Source organism: Xyrauchen texanus, chromosome 41 (genome assembly GCF_025860055.1).
Source record: "Xyrauchen texanus isolate HMW12.3.18 chromosome 41, RBS_HiC_50CHRs, whole genome shotgun sequence".
Taxonomy (NCBI): domain Eukaryota; kingdom Metazoa; phylum Chordata; class Actinopteri; order Cypriniformes; family Catostomidae; genus Xyrauchen; species Xyrauchen texanus.
Genome location: NC_068316.1, coordinates 6,808,932 through 6,831,474, shown reverse-complemented (window position 1 = coordinate 6,831,474; position 22,543 = coordinate 6,808,932). Strand labels below are relative to the sequence as shown.

At 36.3% G+C, this 22,543-nt stretch overlaps 1 protein-coding gene across 7 annotated transcripts in view; it reads right to left on the bottom strand.

The window, feature by feature from the left end:
* Positions 1 to 9,468: 9,468 nt before the first annotated feature.
* Positions 9,469 to 22,543, bottom strand: part of LOC127634255 (RNA-binding Raly-like protein) — a 173,686-nt gene continuing 160,611 nt past the window's right edge. For all 7 annotated transcript variants that reach the window (XM_052113716.1, XM_052113715.1, XM_052113714.1 and 4 more), the window contains 4 exons: positions 13,293 to 13,406; positions 12,371 to 12,540; positions 10,909 to 10,943; positions 9,469 to 10,726 (listed from right to left, as the gene is read on the bottom strand). In XM_052113716.1, coding sequence (XP_051969676.1) covers positions 10,911 to 10,943; positions 12,371 to 12,540; positions 13,293 to 13,406 — 317 coding nt within the window. In that variant the 3' untranslated portion in view covers positions 9,469 to 10,726; positions 10,909 to 10,910. The remainder of the gene's footprint in view (positions 10,727 to 10,908; positions 10,944 to 12,370; positions 12,541 to 13,292; positions 13,407 to 22,543) is intronic.

Below are 22,543 nucleotides of genomic sequence, written 5' to 3'. Positions count from 1 at the left end.
CTCAAACAACGTGCCACTGGAACCCAGTAGGCTTATTTAATTTTATGGGCATGTCGTCTGAGGCTGAAGCTAAGGTTTCCTCAATTTCAACCTCTGGTATTGCTCTGTGCCTCTGTTCACCGACGTACATGGTCTTTCCCCACACTCCAATACAAAAGTTTCCACACCTACACAGCTAACATTAACACGGTTAATTTTTTAGCACTTAATGTTCTGAACATAGCTCACTTCACACACCAATGACTCACTGCTCACAGAAGACATCCATAATTATAGACAATGTAATGATTAACACTTCATACTTTCATCACACCTCTTTATGGCCTGAATGCCACCAAGATGGAAAAAGGGTTCTTCACATTAAGACTGAAATGTATTTAGCTGCTTCAAAGCCTGTTATTTAAAGCATCATTAATCAAGACCACGGCTGACCTTCAGAGAGTGAAAGCTGCATGTTCTTCATTTTCAAGTTGACAATTACCTACAGTACCACACAAGCAAAACAAACTGTACTGTTCACATGCATCTTTTTGCACTCTCAAAAACATTGTGATATTTGAGGAGTGTGCTCTTGGATTTCACAAACATGCATCCAATTAGGTTGAATACACTTTTGTAAGTGCTTGAATGAAGTCTCGCTGAACTCAATTAGCGTTTACCACTCCGCAATGACCATTGACTATAACTAAACTTACATTTTTTAAGAAATTGGAAAGAGAGATAGCCAAAGACTAGAGCTGCAGACTGTTTGATGTTATGCAACAAAAATACATTCTTGCAATGAACCAAACGTCTTGGTCAGTGTACCTTCGGATAATTCATTTTCTTTAATTTTTGTTGTTGTCTTTAAAAAGAATAACCAATAAACTGTCTGTGTAGTAATTATTTCAACCAAGAAAGAAACGGGAAAAATTGGAAACACCTTTTCGAATACGAAACGGAAAAGCAAACACTGCATTGCTTCGCTACTGTTCGGACACTTACTGCTCTGTGCTTTTCTCCCTTGCTTTTGCAGTCTAACTTCTAATTTTCATATCAGCAGTTCAACACAGTACACAAACAACCTAAATTGGCACTCACATTAAAACTAGAGACTTCTAAATGACGTAAATGACCATACTAGTGTGCAATTTATGAAGGTTATATCTATGACATCAAGTATACCTGCAGACTCTTTTGATGTTCTCCTTGAAAGTCAAAAATTCTATTGATGACATCACTCCCTTAAAGGTCAGAAAGATTACTGGCAAGCATAAAGAACCTTGGAGGAACACAACAGCAGTACAAAGCATGAAAGGAAAATGCATGTAGTGGAAAACAAATCTTGAAGACCATTATTCTGTCTATAAAGACAGCCTTCATGCTTTCAATGTGGAACTCGACACAGGTAGACTGGCTTTCTTCGTAAACATTTTAAACAGCAACATAATCAACACCCGCATTCTATTTGCTACTGCAGAGAGACCCCTCCTCCCAACTCAGGTTCCCTGTAAAATGTTCTCTGACAGCAAATTCAACGAGTTTGCATCTTTTTTCATGATCAATGATAATAGAATGTTGATTAGTTTTCCTCATGTTGCGTTGAGGTTAGTCTCCGCCACAACAACTGTATAGATAATTCACTATGCCTGATTATAGGGCAATTGATGGCTGTCTTGACACTCTCCCCACATAATTTTTCAAAAATGTGTTTGATTGTCTTGAAAAGATCTCTTCTCTAAATAGTAAATGCTATGCACAACATATTCCTAGAGAGACTGGACACCTGGTAGGGCTCTCTGTGACAGTTCTCAGATGGTTCAGGTCATATCAAGAAGGGAGCGGTTACTATGCAAACGTAGGCAACTATAAATCTGAGTGGTCATCCATGACGTGTGGAGTACCACAAGGCTCAATTCTTGCACTGCTCCTATTAAATATGTATTTGCTCCCACTGAGCCAAATAATATTTAGAAAAAACGTGTGTACCATAGCTATGCAGACGACACGCAGATCTACCTACCCATATCACCAAGTGACTACAGCCCCATAGACTCTCTATGCCAGTGCTTGGATTAAATTAACAGTTGGATGCACCGAAACGTCCTTCAGTTAAACAGAAACAAAACAGAAGTCATTGTATTTGGCAGCAATGATACAGTTTTCAAGGTTAAAACTAAAAATCAAGTAAGGAGTCTTGGAGTCGTTTTGTTGTCAGACCTTCGTTTCAGAAGTCATGTTAAAGCAATAACAAAATCATCTTCTTAGCAAGAATTAGATGTTTCATTTCCAGTCAAACTTTAAACCATTAGACAGCTGCAGTTCATTCAAAATGCTGCTGCCAGGATTCTCACCAGAACCAAAAAAAATAAATAAATAAAATCTGAGCATACTATCCTAGTCCTCAAGTCTTTACACTGGCTTCCAATTACATGAAACATTTATTTTAAAGTACTAAATGACCTAAATACATTTCAGATAGAAGTCCAGATTCTTTCTTGGAAAATACCATGAATGTTGAATGACTAATGCCAGTGAACATAACATACAAGAACAAAAAGGAAGTAGACACTGGCTACCACCCCTGGAGTTCGAATCCCAGGGCATGCTGAGTGACTCCAGCCAGGCCTCCTAAGCAACCAAATTGTTCTGGTTGTTAGGGAGGGTAGCGTCACATCGTGTTCGCTATAATGTGGTTTGTTCTCAGTGGGGCGCGTGGTGAGTTGAGCGTGGATGCCGCGGTGGATGGCGTGAAGCCTCCACACACGCTATGTCTCCATGGCAATGCGCTCAACAAGCCACGTGATAAGATGCGTGGGTTGACGGTCTCAGATGCGGAGGCAGCTGGGAATCGTCCTCCACCACCCGGATTGAGGTGAATCACTACGCGACCACGAGGACTTAAAAAGCACATTGAGAATTGGGCATTCTAAATTGGGAGAAAAAAGAATGAAGTAGATTTGTGTAGCAAGGAGGCACGTCGATACTGATTGGACCAATCAGAAAGGTAATCACCAGAGATCAGGACAGCAGGAAGCTTTCCTGGATCCTTTGATATAAATTGTAGACAGAGTAATCAAAGAGACTTGGGTTGCCCATAGACTGCTTTTTCATGACCAGTCCATTTCTCTATGTATTGATTACATAAAGACCCTTGAGAAGTCTTCCTGCAGGCAGTCTGGGTTCATGACCTGAAGACAGAGAAAAGTTTGATCCATGAATCAGCCCTTGAACATTTGATGTTGAGATTAATCTTCTAGCCTTTCTTAATAGTAACCTTCCGTGTACTCATTTTAAAATGGCTATCAGGGTGGTCAATTTTATTAAAGTTATTTCTTTTGGTAATTCCTGCAAATTTGTGTGTCAAATTTGAACTCCACGCAAATTGAACTGATTGTGCAATTCCAATTAAGATGACTGTATTTTGTTGTGCAAAGATAAACGAGATGAAGCCTTAGTAGGCAACTGAATTTACACATCTTTGACATATGAAACTCATAAGGGGTCATTCACAACAAACATATTTTGTCTGCCTGTGTTATTTTTCAGTTTCTATGTAAACGTGCTAGATGCCCCTTAAGTCTTAAATCTTGAAGGCAAATCACGCTATCAGATGATAATTATCAACGCCACTGGCCCGTGACCTCTTTGAGTCATTGCACATCAGAAAGAGTTCAGTACATTTAATCAGGACTCAAAGAACATCAGTCTGAGATATATGGATACCAAACCTCACAGCAACTGATGAGAACATGATAAGCCTTTCCAGCTCAGTATTGAAGGAAATCAATACGCAATTTTCTCCCTGAATCTGCACTGGATCCTGAAAAATCTATTTCCTTTTTTTCCCCACCTGAGCAATTATGCAGCTGGGTCAACATCATCTGTTCCAGAGACAATAACTATTAAACCAATCAACCTGAAGAGTCTTAATGGCTCAAACTGGCAACAATAAATCCAAATGAATTAGGATTTAACTGGTGAGTGGCAAGGCTTTAAATGAAATAGAAGGGAAGCAGTATGGCTTAACAGAAAAGGAAAGTGTGTAATTTCACAGCAAGCAATGACTCAGAATGAAATTATATCTTACTAAATACAATACTGCATAGTATTTTACTACTAAAATTAGTATTTCTAAGTGGTAAAAATAGGTCAAATTATTTAACCCGTTAAGCCCTGAAGGTGTTTTAAATATTTCCTGTTTAAGTGGCATGCCCAAAATAAAGTTTTATAAATCGAACGAAAGAGGGTCAATTTTTTTGGTATCATTTTATAGAAAAATAAAAAATAAATAATTATGAGACTCTCAACCTATTTTACATTATATATCTCTGCATTTGTTTTCTTCACAATCATGTCACCTGTAACTGATTACTGATTATTTTGTGCTGATATGACAAAATCAAAAGTTATAGCATTACAAAAATTATTTATCCAAGTGTCCAAAAAACCTCCCCAAACAAACAAAACATAACAATTGTACATAATAGTAAATTACATATGCAAATACAACAATGACTAAATGTATGCACTCTCTCCAAAAACATGAAGGCATGAGAAATAAGATCTCATTCAGTTACATTCTGTGTCATTTGAGCCATCATTATGTCTGTGTAATGTAATGTACTCCTGGTGGCCATATGCAATTAGAGTGAATGAACCTCTCTGCCCATATTTGGATAACTTCCACCTCTAGTTGCAGTGATCTAAATCCTAATAAGTTTGATTTAGCGTTCAATGATGCTGGACAACGTACTACCTCATTTCCAATAAATTCATCAAAGCTAATGTGCTTTTAAGCCAGATTGCTGTGTGCACATTGCGCTTTGTATTGATTATCTAATAATCTGTGCATCACAATTATTTTGTGTGTGCTCTTTTTAATGGGAATCCCCTCCTCTAAGCAATGGTATGTGATATTTTCTGTTCTGTTTATTTTTTGTGAAGTTATAAGTGAAAACATGGCTTATAAGCAACACCTGTTTACATGTAACATGTCAAAGACATGTCCTTGGCTTTTATTACTCGCTATATTTTTGTTTGTAGGAAGAACAAATAGGATGGTTGAATTCTACTCTTTGAGAGCTTTCCAACAACATGTAACACATGGCTATTTGATCAGTATGATGTTTTTACAGATTACAATATTATGTACATTGAAATTATAAAATTTTTATAATTTTTTTTATATATTATTATAAAAAATTATCAAAACGGAACACTTCAGATTTTTCTGCAAATTTCCAAGCACTTGTTCAGTTTTGTCATAATGCCTATATATATTGTAAAGTTGAAAGTTTTCAAACGATATTATTTTGTGTTGGTCAAGAATGTAGTATTATGATAATAATCTTTTTTTTTTTTGCCGGCCCGCTTTAGCTATTGGAACTTGGCAGTGTGATACTGCAGATATTGTTGGCTTTTGTATGACAAATTACTTATGTTCCTTATTTGTTTGACGCTTTGGATAAAATCATTTTCTAAAGGACTACATTTACATTAAAATGTAAATGAAAATATTGTGTGTTGCTATGTTTTCACACTATCATTCTACTCTTACAGATATGGCAGAAATAGGAGTATTATGGCATTGTGCTTTTCCTAACATTGCAAGTGAAACAGTAGTCATAATTGCACAAAAACCTTTCAAACATAGAATGCTACATTTTTATCACATGACCTCATTACAGTTGTCACATGACCTCAACAAGTTTCTTGTTGAATTCAGCAAGCTCTGTACGGTTATCATCCTGAAAATAAAAATTAATAAAATTACAATTAATTTTGTGTAAAAATATCTAATCATGTATTTGTCAGATTAAATAACTAGTCAAATACGTTTAACAACCAGGCTGCCAGGATGCTCAAACAAAAAGCAATGATTTGATAGCACCACAAAGCCACAATGTTTTCACTTTTTGGGGAAATCAGCCTACAAATGGCTTACTGATTGTCTCTGCATTAAGATAGGAAAGAGACAGCATTTTAAGATTAAAAAAAAGTGCAGCAGTTCACTTTAAATAACTTTTAAGAAAAACAAAAGAGGTTGCTCACTTATGCCCTCAATATACATGACTCCAATTTCACCATTTACTGGCCTGCGTGGAGATTTCCTGAAGAGTATATAAATGAAATGAGCCAGCTAGACTTATCAAATATAACTATTACTGACCATGCAACCAAGACTGAGACATTCAGTTACACTGGCACCCAAGGGTTTGTTCAAATTGAATTTCTACTTCTATTACACTTTATTCGATGGCCCTTCATGCAGTCTATTGACAAATGTAATATATTGCAGATGCCCAAACACCACACTCATGTATGATTGTTGCACATTACATTTCAAACCAATCGGCATTAATAGAGTTGGTCCTCCCTGACAGCTTTCAAAACAACAAGGGTTCCACATATGTTTGGCCGTACAGTATATAGTGTATATTTAAACTCTATCATAGATGTAAACAATTTACACATTTTAAGTCATAACTTTTCAGAAAATATTTGAATATATTATTTTGCTGGATATGTGATTATTTTGGTTAAGTTACTGTACAGTGGAAGACAGAAGTTTACTTACACTTAGGTTGAAGTACACTAAATTTTTTAACAACTCCACAGATTTCATATTAGCAAACAATAGTTTTGGCATGACACAATTTTTCCAACAATTGTTTACTGGCAGATTGTTTCACTTTTAATTGACTATCACAATTCCACTGGGTCAGAAGTTTACATACACTAAGTTGACTGTGCCTTTAAGCAGCTTGAAAAACTCCAGAAATTGATGTGAAGCCTTTAGTTAATTAGCTTCTGATATGTTAATTTGATAATTTGAGTCAATTGGTGGTGTACCTGTGGACATTTAAAACTCCTGTTTGCTTGACATCATGGGCAAATCAAAAGAAATCAGCCAAAAATAGTGTGAACTCCACAAGTCTGGTTCATCCTTGGGAGCAATTTCTAAATGCCTGAAGGTACCACGTTCATCTGTACAAACAATATTACTCAAGTATAAATACCATGGGACAATGCAGCCATCATACCGCTCAGGAAGGAGACCCATTCTGTCTCCTAGAGATTAATGTAGTTTGGTGTGAAAAGTGCAAATCAATCCCAGAACAACAGCAAAGGACATTGTGAAAATGCTGGAGGAAACAGGTAGACAAGTATCTATATCCACAGTAAAAACGAGTCCTATATCGTCATATCGAAATGTCCTCTGGTCTGATAAAACAAAAATGTTACTGTTTGGCCATAATGACCATCGGAAAAAGGTTGAAGTTTGCAAGCTGAAGAACACCATCCCAACCGTAAAGCGTGGGAGTGGCAGCATCGTGTTGCAGCGGTGCTTTGCTGTAGGAGGGACTGGTGCACTTCACAAAATAGATGGCATCATGAGCAAGGAAAATTATGTGGGTATATTGAAGCAAAATCTCATGACATAAGTGAGGAAGTTAAAGCTCGGTCGCAAATGGGTCTTTCAAATGGAAAATGACCCCAAGCATGCCTCCAAAGTTGTGGCAAAATGGCTTAAGAACAACAAAGTCAAGGTATTGTAGTGGCCATCACCTCAGTCCGATAGAAAATATGTGGGCAGGACTGAAAAAGTGTTTGGCAAGGACGCCTACAAACTTGACTCAGTTACACCAGTTCTGTTTGGAGGAATGGGACAAAATTCCAGTAACTTATTGTGAGAAGCTTGTGGAAGGCTCCCCAAAACGTTTGACCCAAGTTAAACAATTTAATAACAATGCTACCAAATACCAACAAAGTGTATCGTCTGGCCCACTGGGAATGTGATGAAAGAAATAAAAGCTGAAATAAATAATTCTCTCTACTATTATTCAAACATTTCACATTCTTAAATAGTGATCCTAAATGACCTAAGACAGGGAATGTATTCTACGATTAAACTGATTTAAATGTGTTTGGCAAAGATGTTTGTAAATTCTGAGATAAACTGTATATATTTTGTGCTGAATTTTGTTTTCCTTAATTGTGTGGAATGCAATATAATCAGTGTTACTGTCCAGTTTTATCCAAAGAAAACTCTAACTGACCTATGAGACCCCCCTAAAATATAATTTGCTTGTTTGTACAGCTGTGCCAGTCATTAGAAAACTTTGCTCAGATAATTGCCAAAACACCTGACTTCATTTAAATATTTTTCAAATATGACCCAGGTAAAAATGTGTATATATGAGCTAATATAATATAAATGTTAATGAATATTTGTGCAGTGAGCTGGGAGATGAATATTTGTAATGCTGCAAAACCACTTTAACTTTTGGATATGAAATTGGATATTGCATTCCAAGTTTTTATTATTTAGAGGAATGGAGTAACACATTAGACTGTAAAATAAATTAGGCCAAGACTGAGTATTGAAAAACATAAATGGACTATTTGGTGAATTCCTAACAGTAATTTGAAACCTGTCTAATTTTTCTCAGCCTTATTCGGGAATGGTAATCTTGTTAGTCCATCCAAATGCAGTTTTCTCTCCTTCATAATCCATGCAAAATCATGAAAATTGGATTTTGAAAAGCATTTTGTAAACAACATGTCATGTTATGCCATTTGTGATTATTATTCTTTTTTTTAAATCATGTGAGATCAATGTTTTATTATCTTAGTTTATGTGCTCATGTACTTTGAGACCCAAACCTATTGTTATTTTTCAATTCTTGCATATAAAATAGTTTATTTTTCATTGCAATCCATTTTGTTCTCTGGACTAAAAATCTAGGACATTATGCAAAAATGGATGTCATGTCAGTATGGATATATAATGATTTTTCAGTTATTTTCCATGACAAAGAAAAGCTGAACTACATTTATATTAATATAATTAATTGAATTAGCGCTTTCTAAGCAACTTCTTTTCTTTCAGGGTTAATCGTCTCATGCATATTGCTGAAATGGGATTGAAACAACGTTAATACAATGAACTGATTTCATGTGAAGTGGCCAGTGGCCCTAATTAACTCAGACATTTGCTTTTGATGTTGATAAATGGAGTATATTTGAGTCGCCATCTGCTGCAGCTGCACGTACTGTAGATGCATCCAAAACTACGACAGGTGCTGCAGTCCCTCCCCCACCAAACTCACATTGAAAACATCAGCGCCAAGCTTTTTTTCATCTCCGTTTGCATTTAAAATATATTGCTTTAATATCACTCACTACTGGTAATTCAGGGCAATGAAACATAATGTTGTATGAAAGCTGGAGTCTGTCAGGCTTATTTCCAAAAATAAGGCCAAATTCTTCTGAAATAATTTCTGTTACATGACTAATTAACTATGTGACCATCATAGTAATATTCACAAGTTAATCTTTTATTCTAAAGTAGATGATGTTGGGCTGGATGCTGAATGTTTCCATACTAAATATAGGAGAAAGGTTTTATTTTTTTTTATTTGACTTTTATCTAGTGATTGTAACGGAACTCTTTCCTTACACCACAAAGCCTACAGCCAGACAACAAATAAAACAATTTAAAATAATAAACATGCTAATCATAAAAATATCTTTACAAATAGTTTACATTTCTATACAATATTCTGTAATATTACCAGGCCTCTCAGCCAAGCAGTTATGATACTATTGACCTAGACTGTATAAAATTGGTTTTCTCCCCAACAAGACACTGATTTGAAAATATAAAAGAATTGTCACATTTTTCCAATGAAACGGATCCATTACTTTTGTTCTTTTTTAAAGCTTACACGTGTTCCCACATTCTTCATTTAAACAAATAAAATATGTACAGTAGCAGAATGAAAATGTCAGCAGAAAAAAAAGGAATATTCTGAAAATTTTTCTGTAAATCTGCCATACAAAAAATAGAGTTCATTATGACATACTCTATACTGAATGACATCATAGAGAAACGAATTTTGAGACAACTACATTTGATTCTAATTTACACACAGCTATGCGTGGGGGGAGGGGGACGGACGACAATACAATGACAATGAAGTACAACGTCATCTTTACAGTTTATGACACATTAAGAGAAAATTAATCTTAGTCTGTTAGTCTGACAATATGTCTGTTGTCTTTAGAGTTTACAAGATTTATAGGACGGATGAAATTGAAGTATATATATATATATATATAGCGAGTGTACATATTGTATACTTCATTCAATCGGAGAATCAAAACTTAAAGTTTATTTATTTTGATCCAGGGAGCACAACTGTACAACAATAAAGTACTAACAACTTTCAGAAAACATAAATTGTCTCTGAAATATGTGTGTGAGAAAAGAGACAGCATAAAAAAGTTTTGCCGACAGTCTCATGAAATATATTCATTGTTAAACCTTAATACAGACCTTTTAAAATTGTATAATGTAGAATTATTTAAAGAAGCTTCCTGTTAATACTGAGGGTTTAAAAATGACAAGTTATTTTTTTCTGACATTTAAGGCTCATTTTGCACATACAGATTGTTGTAAATAAGTGATATTTGCGTGATGAAGTTTAAAATTAGACATTAACTTTTCTTTTTCCTCTACAGGTTATGTGTAAATCAAAATATGATTGAATATGATAAACGCTATTAAATGAAAAATAGCAATAGTGAATTATGCTAAATGGTGCCAAAATATTTGCTCTTCCTCTAATCACAGCCAATGGAGAGAGTTCATTGCCTCTTTGAGAGGAAATATCAGTATTTGCAGAATGTCTTGTCTTCTGTTCAAAGCAAAGTTGATTTCCTCTCTGGATGAAGACCTCTAAAGATAAGACAACACATTGCACAGCATTCTATCATTATTATGATCCATTTTACCACTTTAAAATGATCAAAGTTATTGATTCAATAAATAAATGCATTGCAGAAACATAAGCAGAGAATATTTAAAAAAGCCTTTTTATGCAATAAACCTAAATGCTTGAAATACTAGAATCAACTTGCCTTTAGTTGTCAATATCAGACACATGGTTTTCCATCTGGAATGGGAATTAAGATTAATTCAGTAAAACATACAGATGAATTCAGTTTATAAACACCAATTTATTGAGTTTAGGAATACAGATTGATTCAGTTCAGGAAAACTGATCAATTCATGAATTCTGATTAATTCAGTTCTGAAATACAGATGAATTAATCAATTTAGATTAAATACATTTAGGAATTCAGATTCATTCACTTCAGGAATTCAGATTAATTCAGTTCAGAAGTTCAGATGAATTCAGTTCAGGAATTCCAATTAATTAATTTAAGAAATTCTAATGGATTCAGTAAAAAAAAAACAGATAATTAAATTTAGGAATTCAGATGAATTCAGTTCAGAAATACAGATTAATTCATCAATTTAGATTAATTCAGTTCATGAATTTGGATGGATTCAGTTCAGAGATACAGATGAAATCAGTTCAGGAATTCCAATGAATTTAGTTCAGGAATTCTAATGGATTCAGTTCAAAAATACAGATTAATTCAGTTTATGAATTCAGATTGATTCGGTTCAGGAATTCACATTAGCACTAAAATTTGACCTCTCAAATTAGAAATGCACTTGTAATGTGCCAATTTTGTAGGGCTTGAATAAATAGGTGTGAACATTTTCAGAACAGAACAAAGGGCTTTCCAGATTATGTTTGTTTTAATTTACATGGCATCTTAAAAAGTAATGGCCTGAGACGTGATGTGATGGCCAAAGATGTCCATCTAACAAAAATGACACGTGTGAACTAGAGATGTGAAGTGCGCACCTCACTGTATGCTGGAAAGCTACTGCCCTAGACGACCACCCTGGTATCAACCCGGCTGCATGGTATCAGAAAAGCAGATGTATTCTGATAGTCCAGCCATTAATCTATTGAGTAAAAGCAACTAAAATAGCTCAATCTCATAAGACCTTGATATTTACTTGATCACTACATATTTTCATCATATCTATAAAAGTAAACAATACCGTAACTGCAGGTTCTCTTTCGTATTTGTTAAAACAATGTCAGGGTTTTAAACCACTACACTAGAACTTCTTTTAAAACTCTAGTCAATTTATTCGAGTAGTTTTGATAAATAAAATGTGGGTAACAAGCTGTTGGGAATGTTTCCTGCGGGACTTTGTTTAGACCTTTCCCACTCATTTCCACAGTTTCAGTAATGCAGGAGCTCATTAAAATACAGTCTGCATGTCCTCCCAGCAAGAAGTTCACGCTAAATCTTAATTTGACTTTGCTGTTGGTCTCTGTGCTGCCGGACTCGTGCGCCTCCAGAGGTTCTGACTCTGTTTTAATTACTGAATGTGACGGGTGAGGGGTAAGAGAGCGGAAAGCAGCTGAGCGGAACCTCATCAGCTGACACACTCTCACCCCGGCCTCTCTTACACCCGCAAGGTGTGATTTATAAGCTGATGGCGGCAACATACCAGATCAGTGCTGCCCTCTTCGTCATAGTCATCCTCACCACCATCCGTCATTTCTCCTGCTTCCGCGTCCAACGGCCCCTCCCCTCCTTCCTCTCCGGAATTCTCAGCTGTCTCCGATATCGACTCCTCGTGCAACGAGTCACAGTTATCCTCATACTTCCTATGAGGTTCTGAAAGAAAGAGAGAGCTTGTGTGAGGATTTATATCACAAATTTCAAAGTGACCTTCTGAAAAATGTCTCATTAATCTGTAGTGGGGTGTTTCTTCATTTACAGGCACATTCATGTCCAAGGGGTTTAATTAATTTTTACTACTACTTTTTACACAAATGACATTTTACATCATTTCACCATGACTAACAATTTTTTTATGTTTACTGGACTTTGTATGACATTAAGTGGAAAATGAAAACTATTTATGGCATTATTTTTTAAGACATCCTCACAATCCATGTGCCTAAAACTTGTACTGTACATAACAAAAATGTAAGACTTCTCCTGTGATATAGTTTATTCACTGTTAAACAGTGTTAGTAGTTAGTGTTTTAAGGGAGCCTATGTTCTGAAAGTCCACAGGGCCAAAAGTGCCCATAGTTGAAGAAACGTCAGACCCATAAAGACAATGGCCCAAAAGTTTGAGTCTAGAACCTGAGACTACACTACTTATGTTCCTCTGTGTCTACTAGATGAAAATAGTACTCTAATCTACCGGTGCACATACCAAAATGGGATTTGCTCAAATAAAACAGTGCAAGATTGCCTTTACATCAGTTATGACAAATTGGCTGCTGTCTCCCCACCTGTCCCAGAGATGGATAGCGTATGCATTCTCAATATTCTTCCCAGTACAGCCGATGTTTGCACCCTTGTCCCACTGGATTGGATTTTATTTCTGCCCTCCTATAGCTCTCTTTCATACTCACCGCACTCGGCTCGCTGCTGTTTCTCGATCTTCTCAAGGCGGCCCAGAAGCGAGTCGATTTTCATCTTGATTTGAGTCAGTTCACGTTTGATAGTCTGGAGTTGATCTGACTTTACTGCAAGTGATGAACAAGCAATAAACACACACAGAAGATTTGAGGAGATATATATTAAAGTGGCAATGTTCATGCATTGTAGCCCACAACGAATAATTCACATCTCAGACTTGCTTATTCAGGCCTGCTGGTCCTAATAGAGGAGTTCAACTAATTCCCTTCCCTGCTGTTTTTAATTTAGTTTAATCTCTAATCTCATATCAGCCGTGCTGGTTAATATCATTCCACGCAAGTATGACCGCAATTCTCTAAATGTTTTCATGACTGCTGTTTACCAGCTAATAAAACCTAAATAATACTAAAATTTGTTTTCGAGCTGATAGAACTACAAAATATTAAAGGGACATTTCACCCAAAAAATGAAAAATCTCTCATAATTTCTCACCCTCATGCCATCCCAGATATGCAAGACTTTCGTTCTTCTGCAGAACATAAAGAGCAAGTTTCTCAGCTCTGTAGGTCCGTTTAATGCAAGTGAATGGTGGCCAGAACTTTGAAGCACAGAAAGGCAGCATAAAAGTAATCTACACTCCTCCAGTGGTTTAATCAATGTCTTTAGAAGCAAAACGATAGGTGTGGGTGAGAAAAAAAATATATATTTTAGTTCTTTTTTTTACCATTAATTCTCCTCCATGCCCAGTAGGTGGCGATATGCACGATGAATGCGAATCGGCAAAAACAAAAGAATGTGAAAGTCAAAATGGAGATTTAGAGTAAAAAGGACTATTTTTCACACACACCTTTCATATCACTTTTGAAGATATGGATTTAACCACGAGTCATATTGATTACTTTTATGCTGCCTTTATCTGCTTTTTAACCCTTCAAAGTTCTGGCCACCATTCACTTGCATTGTATGGACCTATGGTGCTGAGATATTCTTCTAAAAATCTCTGTTTGTGTTCAGCAGAAGAAAAAAAGTCATACACATCTGGGATGGCATGAGGGTGAGTAAATTATGAGAGAATTTAAATTTTTTGGTGAACTATACCTTTAAGCGTGATACTGTATTTTTTCCTGTTAGTTGACCTGCCAAAACAAGGGCTCTTTCAGAAATAAATACTAATGCTTACTGCATGCTGCAAACTATAAACTGTATACTACATACTATTTTTGTAATATCTAAGACAGTATGCAGCATACAATGGTAAATGCTTCAAACAGTAATATGCTCCTGTATATTTTTGTCACATGACCTCCGGGTTCGCGTTTAGTTATCTCCTTGAAAATTGTGCATTTTTAATACAATTTTGCGTAAGAAAAAAACAGTCTGATCAAATAATGAGTCAAGAAAAAGAGAAGTAAAGATAAGCAAAAATAACAAATATATATATTTTTATTCTGGAAATGGTAAGTTGAGTGGATTGCATCATGGGATACAGGGATTCCACTCTTCTTGACAATTGAATGAATTTTCCAAGACCTTTCCAATCGTTTGTGATTATTGGATACATAATTTTTCTAATAATTTTGATTGACTAATCAAATTTGTGAACTGTTTTGACCAATTTATTGAAATTAACAGAGCCATATAAATGATTCACTCACAAATCGGACATATGCCTTTTTACTCAACACAAGAGCAACATCTAGGCAAGGCAAGTTTATCAGTCAGTAAATGCACCGAAATATCTGTGTATTTCCCTCCTCCAGTGGGAAAATTCCCGGCCAAATTACCAACTATTTGACAAACACCAAAGTTGTGTGGTGTTTAATTACTGTCCGAATCATATCTCTGATTTTATAATCCAAAAGCCATTTGGAAAACCTATTTGACCACTGCTAAGTGCCGTACAGTCATGCTGCGTGTGGTAACAGCTCTAGCGGTAATGCACAGTTGTAAAAATTGGAGGATTGTGTAAGATATTTTTTAAATAATTCACTGTAATTAAATGATGACGCCGCACCACCACAGTGAGTGGGATCTCTTAAGTAGGAGGGAAAGAAAAAAGAGAGTCAGATCACGTAAACTTTTGAAATCGTCCATTTTTATGACAGCAATGTAATAAAATTGTAATATACAATTTTATTGTAAATATATTATAGTCGTATATAATATCTTATTTAAAAGGTTTAATTTCCACCTCCACTTTTTAAACACTGACAGATAATTCCAAATGAAGTCTGCCATTTTGATCGATAAAACATATGACATTTTTTTTTTATTCGTTTTTTAAAATTACATTTTTAACTATCTTTACTGTCGTTGATATGTGCAGCTTCTATATCTCCTTGTGTGCATTTAGGAGAGAGCATGTTTTAGGAGACTCCACATGTCATGGATGTCCACTGAGATTCATAGTTGCCTATGTTCATATAATAACCCCTCCCTTCTAGATATGACCTGAACCAGCTGAGGACCGTCCCAGGGATCCCTTCCCAGTTTTCCAATCTGTCTAGGAGAATGTTGTGATCAACAGTGTCAAAAGCAGCACTGAGATCTAATACTACCAGCACTGATATTTTGCCTGAATCAGTATTTAACCGAATATCATTAATGATCTTTATGAGTGCCGTCTCTGTGCTATGATGCGGTCAGAAACCAGACTGGAAATTGTCCAAGTAGCTATTCAAGATGAAGAATTTGTTCAGCTGATTGAAAACAACATTTACAACGAATCTGCCTATGAAAGGAAGATTTTAAAGGGGTCTGTAGTTGTTCAATATCAAGTTATTTAGATGGCTCTTTATAAAAAGGGGCTTGACAACTGCAGTTTTCAGCCAATTTGGAAACGACCCTGAAAGGAGTGACACATTTACTATTTCTAACAGAGCTTTTTCCAGACAGTTAAACACCTGTTTGAAAACTGATGTGGGGAGTGTGTCAAGACAGCTGGTTGACATTTTAAGATGCTGTTCTGCTTCTTCCAGGGTTGTGCCTGCAAGTTTTGGTGGTAGAGGAGCTAAGAAGTGGGGATGTTGACAAGAGGGAGAAAGTGTGTGGTGAGAGAGGCTGTGGCTCTGGTGTTTTCGGTGTCTGAAGTATGTTATCTTGGCGCCCTTGTCTTTTTTCCAGGAAATCATCCTTGGGTCCTGTATCTGAGAGCAGTTCTGAGTTGTCACAGTCTGACTGTAGTATGCTCTGTGTGTGGGGCTCAGCCTGGATTGTGTCCCTGAATAGTGGATGTTGTGTCTTTGCTATGTTATTGTGGGATTTGTCGATCAATTGTCCATTCAGGTGCTGAAGTGCGATCCTGTGGTCATCCTGACACTGCGGTGGTGTTTGTGTGCCATCCAGGTTGAGTGGATTTGTGCATGTTGCAAATGGATGAAGTAGGGAGTAGATATTACCCTTTAGCACTTTTGCACCGTTTGTTTGGATGGAGGCCATCTCATTTAAATAGTACTCTCTGACTACAGAAAAGACTGAAGTTTAGACTCAGTGTTAAGTTTACTCAAGTGTTTAGACTTAGCAATCGAGAAAACATATTTGTTCCTTGGGCTGGGAGCGGTCCTGAATTTTCAATCTCCCAAGTGTTTCAATGAGTTCATTGAAATCCCTCATAAGGAGTTCTGACTGCTTTTTTCGAATATAATCCAAACATGTATTATAACCTTATTCAAAGTCTTATGGTTCATCAGAATGTTCATAAGTTCCTTATTTATCTCAGAGACCATTGCTTGAGGAAGGCAGCAAATTGTAGTAGCCCTGCTACCAATGTTTCTGATAATGGAGTCCCCCACTGTCAGTGCTGGGCCCGGCTGTGGTCTCAGCCTAAAGCTACTCCAGCTTGACCTTGAGCGCTTGCCAGCTGCAATATTAACTGATGGCTGATGTGATCTATGCCCGATCACGTTTGGGCTTTCTTCCTCCACATTCATTAATTGTGTATGTTGATGTATCTGGGGTGGAAGAATATCAGTACTGGTCAGTCGAGTCATATATGGAGTGGAAGATGCCAATGCTTCAACATGCGATATGACTGTCTGATATGTCGAGAACCTTTGGGTCTAGCTCCCTGTTTATGCCATTGGTTTTTGCTCTAACTTTCATCAGTCACTTTTGCCACTTGTTCTGCTGGTTTTCTAAGCTCAGAATAGCCTGTCGAGGAATGTTAGATTCACAGGACTCACTGGCTGTAGGGGTCCACGGTGATGCTCTCCTGTGTGTTCTGTCAAGGGTGGCAGTACTGCAAGAACTGCAATCTTTTGTAGAAGCCTATGGCAGTTTGTACAGCAAGTGGCGTATGATCTGAAAGGAAGCATTTTCTTTCTTTTGTCTGTGTGAAGGCAGCTGTGTTGGCCATTTTTAGGAATGTAAACTGCCCGTAGTAGGAGTCAAAAGCAAGGGAGCGAAGTGCGGAGCAGTAAGTAGAAGCGTCCCAACATTAGCGAAGCAGGAAGAACAATATTTCATCTAGGTGATGAAATATTTTAGAGCAGAGCAAAAAAAACAATATCACTCAGTATATATATATATATATATATATATATATTCACAACAGAATTTTTGCATTTTAACAGCAACTAGATAGTTTACAATCCTGCATTATCACTATTGTGTTCTGGAGAAAGACACTTAACCTCTGGTCACTCTATCCAGAGAGACTATCCCTGCAATTAATGCGCTGGGTGTCACATTGGATAAAATGTCTCTGCTAAATGCCTGCTAGCTTATTTCTTGCTGCTTATTTCTGTAAATATTCAGTTAAATATGTCCACAGCTTTTTTGTATGAGCCTGACAGCTGTCATATTAATCTCACTCAGATGTCTACACCATTGAACGCACACTGAATCTTGAAACGAGCTTTAGTAATAAACACTTAAATTGCAAGGTCTTTCTCGGCAGACAGAAATTACCTTGGTGGAATGTGAAAGCCCAAAGAATCTAGTAAAAGGTGCAGCAGATGGTATCCAACACAGGATCAGTTTTAAAATATGGAAATGGCCCTTGGCATCTTTCAGAAATAGTTAGTGTCATGTTAGAGACATGTAAGTGGAGCGTTTAAAGCTTAGATATACAAGTTCTTTGCAATTTATTTTAAATATAATTATTATATATTATAATCAACAACTTTAAATTGATAGTTTTATATTTCTCCAATGTTTTTAATACAAATATATTTTATTATATATTTATGCAGAACATTTGTAGAGACCACGTACGGTATGGAAAATAAGTGCAAACTATTTTACAGATATAACTAAGAAAATAAAGCAGTATATGCAGTTCTGCTTGTTGATATCTATTTATCTGCTATTAAAAGGAATATTCCAGGTTTAATACAAGTTAAGCTCAACTGACAGCATTTGTGGCATAATGTTGATAATTTATTTAGGCTAGTTTCTTCTTCTTCATTTTTTTTTAAAAGCAATTAGTCGAGGTTACAGTGAGGCACTAACAATGGAAGTGAATGGGCCAATTTTTTGATTTTGATTTAAAGGCAGAAATGTAAAGCTTATAATTTTACAAAAGCACTTATATTAATTATTCTGTAAAGTTCTTTAAATCATGTCTTTTTGGGGTTTGCAGCATTATGTTGTCATGGCAAATAAGTAGTAAAATTGGAAATAACAACACAGAAAAGGTTAGAAAGTGATTTTATCACACTTAAATCATGTTTACACACATATTGTTTAAGTTTTGTGGCTATACTTTTGAAAGAGTATTTTAACGTTCACAGATTGACCCCATTCACTTCCATTGTAAGTGCCTCACTGGAACTTTTTTAAGTGACAAATCTATACACGTTTTTGTGATAATCTACATTAAGCCACAAATGCTGTGGATTGATCTTGACTTGTACTGAACAAAGAAAATAATTACTAACCTGGTAATCATTGGCAAATCCAAATTCAACCTCTGAGCACTACAGCTCAATATCAAAGCACATATTCTAACCACTGAGCCACTGGCTCCAATGCATTTAGACTTTCGCATTAGCAAACATCCTCAATGAGATAAGAAAAACGGTTCTGGAAAATACAGTGTGGGGCTGAGTGCACCTCAGTGAAAACATCTGAGGCACCTCTTGACATGGAAAGACCTGTTTCTTCATGATAATGGGAGATCTAGGACACATATGAATGGCTTTTTGAAAAATCCATTAGCAAAGCTACTGTATTTTTTGAGCTCTTCCTCTCCTTGAGAAAGCCAGAGCTCGTCATTCAGCTGTCACTGCCTTCAGCCCTGATAACAGCGTGACCTAGTACTGCTGTCACACCGCTGGCAGCTTTTCTACTACCTCACAAAATGGTGTCATCTGCCATCAGCCGCCTAAGGCAGAGAGCTCCGCTTGTGTAGGTGTTTAGCTGATGGAGCACTGGATCTGCTGAAATTCAATGCATGTGTTTGTATGAGTGTGTGTGTGCAAGTGAATTGCTCCAAAAAATACAACATGCACAAATGCATCTGAAAATTGCCTTCAAGCACTCAAAACTAAATTTTAAAGGATCTAAGGAAGATGACGGTTTTAATCTGAGCATCCTTTGAAACACTATATGCTTAAGAGCATATGTTTTGTTTTTGACAAGCCACACTGACTAGATTTAAGTGGTGTTTGTTTATTTATGAATCATTTAGAAGATGTGACTTGCATTACATAAATTGCAGGGAGTTATTTACGCATACCGCGTCCATGGATTGGTCCACATTTTTCAATGTATTTACAGTAATCACCTTCAATAGTTCATTTTACACTGCAAAACATTTATCAGAAATTTTCAGTTTTTCAGTAAAAATATCAAACAAATCTTAAAATGAGCGATCAAATTACTTGAGAGGCAAAACGGCATTGGATAACAAGACTGGTTTTCAAAGAATATCTAGAATCTTGATTTTTTTTTCCTTGATTTAAAGGGAAAGCTTACCCCAAAAATGAAAACTTGATTGCTCGTTTACTCACCCTCATGTTATTCTAAATCCATATCCGAGATTTTAGACAGAACGTAAAGGGACAGCCTGTCACCATTTACATTCATTGCATCTTTTTTCCATTCAATGACAGCGAATGGTGACTAATGCCGAGTTTACACTACACGATTTGAAGCCCGAATTTTCCCACGCCGACAGTTTTGACAAAAGCATGAAATCGTAGGCAAATCGGTGCATGAAATATCAAAGACGCGATTTGAGAGAAGCGCCGACGCATCGCCGATGTCAGCGAGATATCTAGATTGTTAAATATCTGGACCTGTCTGCGACTCATGCAATGTGAAATATGTTTTGACTGAATACAACTGCAGCGTTGACCAACAGCCAATGAGAGAGCAAGAAATGGTGCACGGGAAGTTTCAGAAGGAGGAGTCCTGATGTACCTGCAACAGGCTGCGGTATCAAGAAAGTCACATTGGAACGAAGAAATGGAGGAAAAATTTGTGGAACATTTGATGTTTCATCTGAACTGTACTACAACTGGTGGAGAAAGAGAAGAGTTGGAGAGAAATTGCCAATTCTCGTGGACAGTAAGGTAAGCAAATAGGTAGATTTTTCAGTAGGAGGTACTTTTTCATATTTAACCAATAAAATATATGATTAAAAACATACACATTATATTCGGAAATGCATAACATATGATCATGCATTTGTTTTCGTATCTCGTATCACTTCTCGCGTGTACTCTGTTGTGAAACGTAATTTAGAGTCCAGGCAGAGTCGTCGGGGATTCCTCAATAGTGAAATGTTTTGTAATGTGTTCACCCCTATCAACGATTCGTCGTGTAATTTTAAAACGCTACGACTTCCATGACAAGACAGACAGTTGTGTAATATGAACGGTACCACGATCTGACGTCTTTGAAATTCGTGTAGTGTGTAGGAGGCATAAGGCATATCACTCTCTAGTTTACAGGGTGATCTCTATTTGGGACTAAATTTGCTGTTGATATGTTAAGCAAATCTTAAACCATTAGACTATTCAGTATGAGAGAGAGAGAGAGAGAGAGAGAGAGAGAGAGAGAGAGAGAGAGAAACGATATCCAAGATAAATGGAAAACGTCTGCATTTTTAATCAGTGTTTTAAAGCAGGAAGAAGTTGTTTTGAGCCAAACAGCCTATGTTAAGTTTACTAAAACAAACTTTTTGAGCCAAATTAAATGGTACTTTGGTGTCCTATAAAACTAATCCACAGTTTGTGCTGTGTAGCGGAGGGATAACTCCATTGAATTGCAGATTTAGATAAACAGTTGGGCTTTTGTGTAGGTGCCATGGATATTTTTGAAAGTGGATTGCGCTGATATAGTTAAAGCCCCCGGAGAGACCACAATGCTACAGCTAAGAGCATTAGTGTCATACACCACAGCTAATCTCTGTTTCTGAGCACCATGGTTGGAAGAGAAAGTGGGATGCTGACAGATTCTATGAAAGCTGCGGGTTAGAGATCAAATCTGAATTGGTGCAAAGAATTCTAATTTACAAACAAGACAGTATGACACCCGTCTTTCTGTTTGGCCTAAATATAGTGTTGCCATTTTAACTTATTATAGTATTTTGGGCTTATTTTTGCATTAGGTTGTTTATAAATATGGGCAGTTGCAAATTGTTTTGGAGATTAAAATGGAGATTAAAATAGCTTTTCACCTTTCTTAGGTGTGTGCGTCACTACTTTAGATGGCCAGTTGTGTATACATAATGATTATATAATTTCACGAAATTAATTAAATAATTCACATTCTAATGGTCACACTTTATATCAGGTTGCCTTAACTACTATGTATTAACATTAAAGACATACAAGACTATGTATTTACTGTGTAACTACATGCTGTTCTGCAAAATACCCACATTTGCTGCTACTGAGGTTGAGGTACGGGTAGGGTTAGGTGTAGGTTTAGGGTTAGGACAAGGGGTTAAAGTTGGGTTTTGGGGTAAGGGTTGGGTTAGAGGTAAAGTTAACAGTGTAACTACAAATGTAATTAAATGCAAGTACTTTAAATGTAATTACAATGCAACAACACGTATGTACATAATAAGTACATTGTATCAAATGGTTAAGTAGTTGTTAAGGCCACCTAATATAAAGTGGGTCCCCAATTATTTTTTGTCAAAAGGATATAATCATTGAAAAAAAACATTATTTAGCATAAAGCTAGAATTTAGCCTTGATTCATCTGTTTTATGTAATGTATGTTTCTGTTTTCAATGCCAATCAGTGAAATTAAGCAGGGATGCACCAGAACATAATTTGTGTGCCGATAA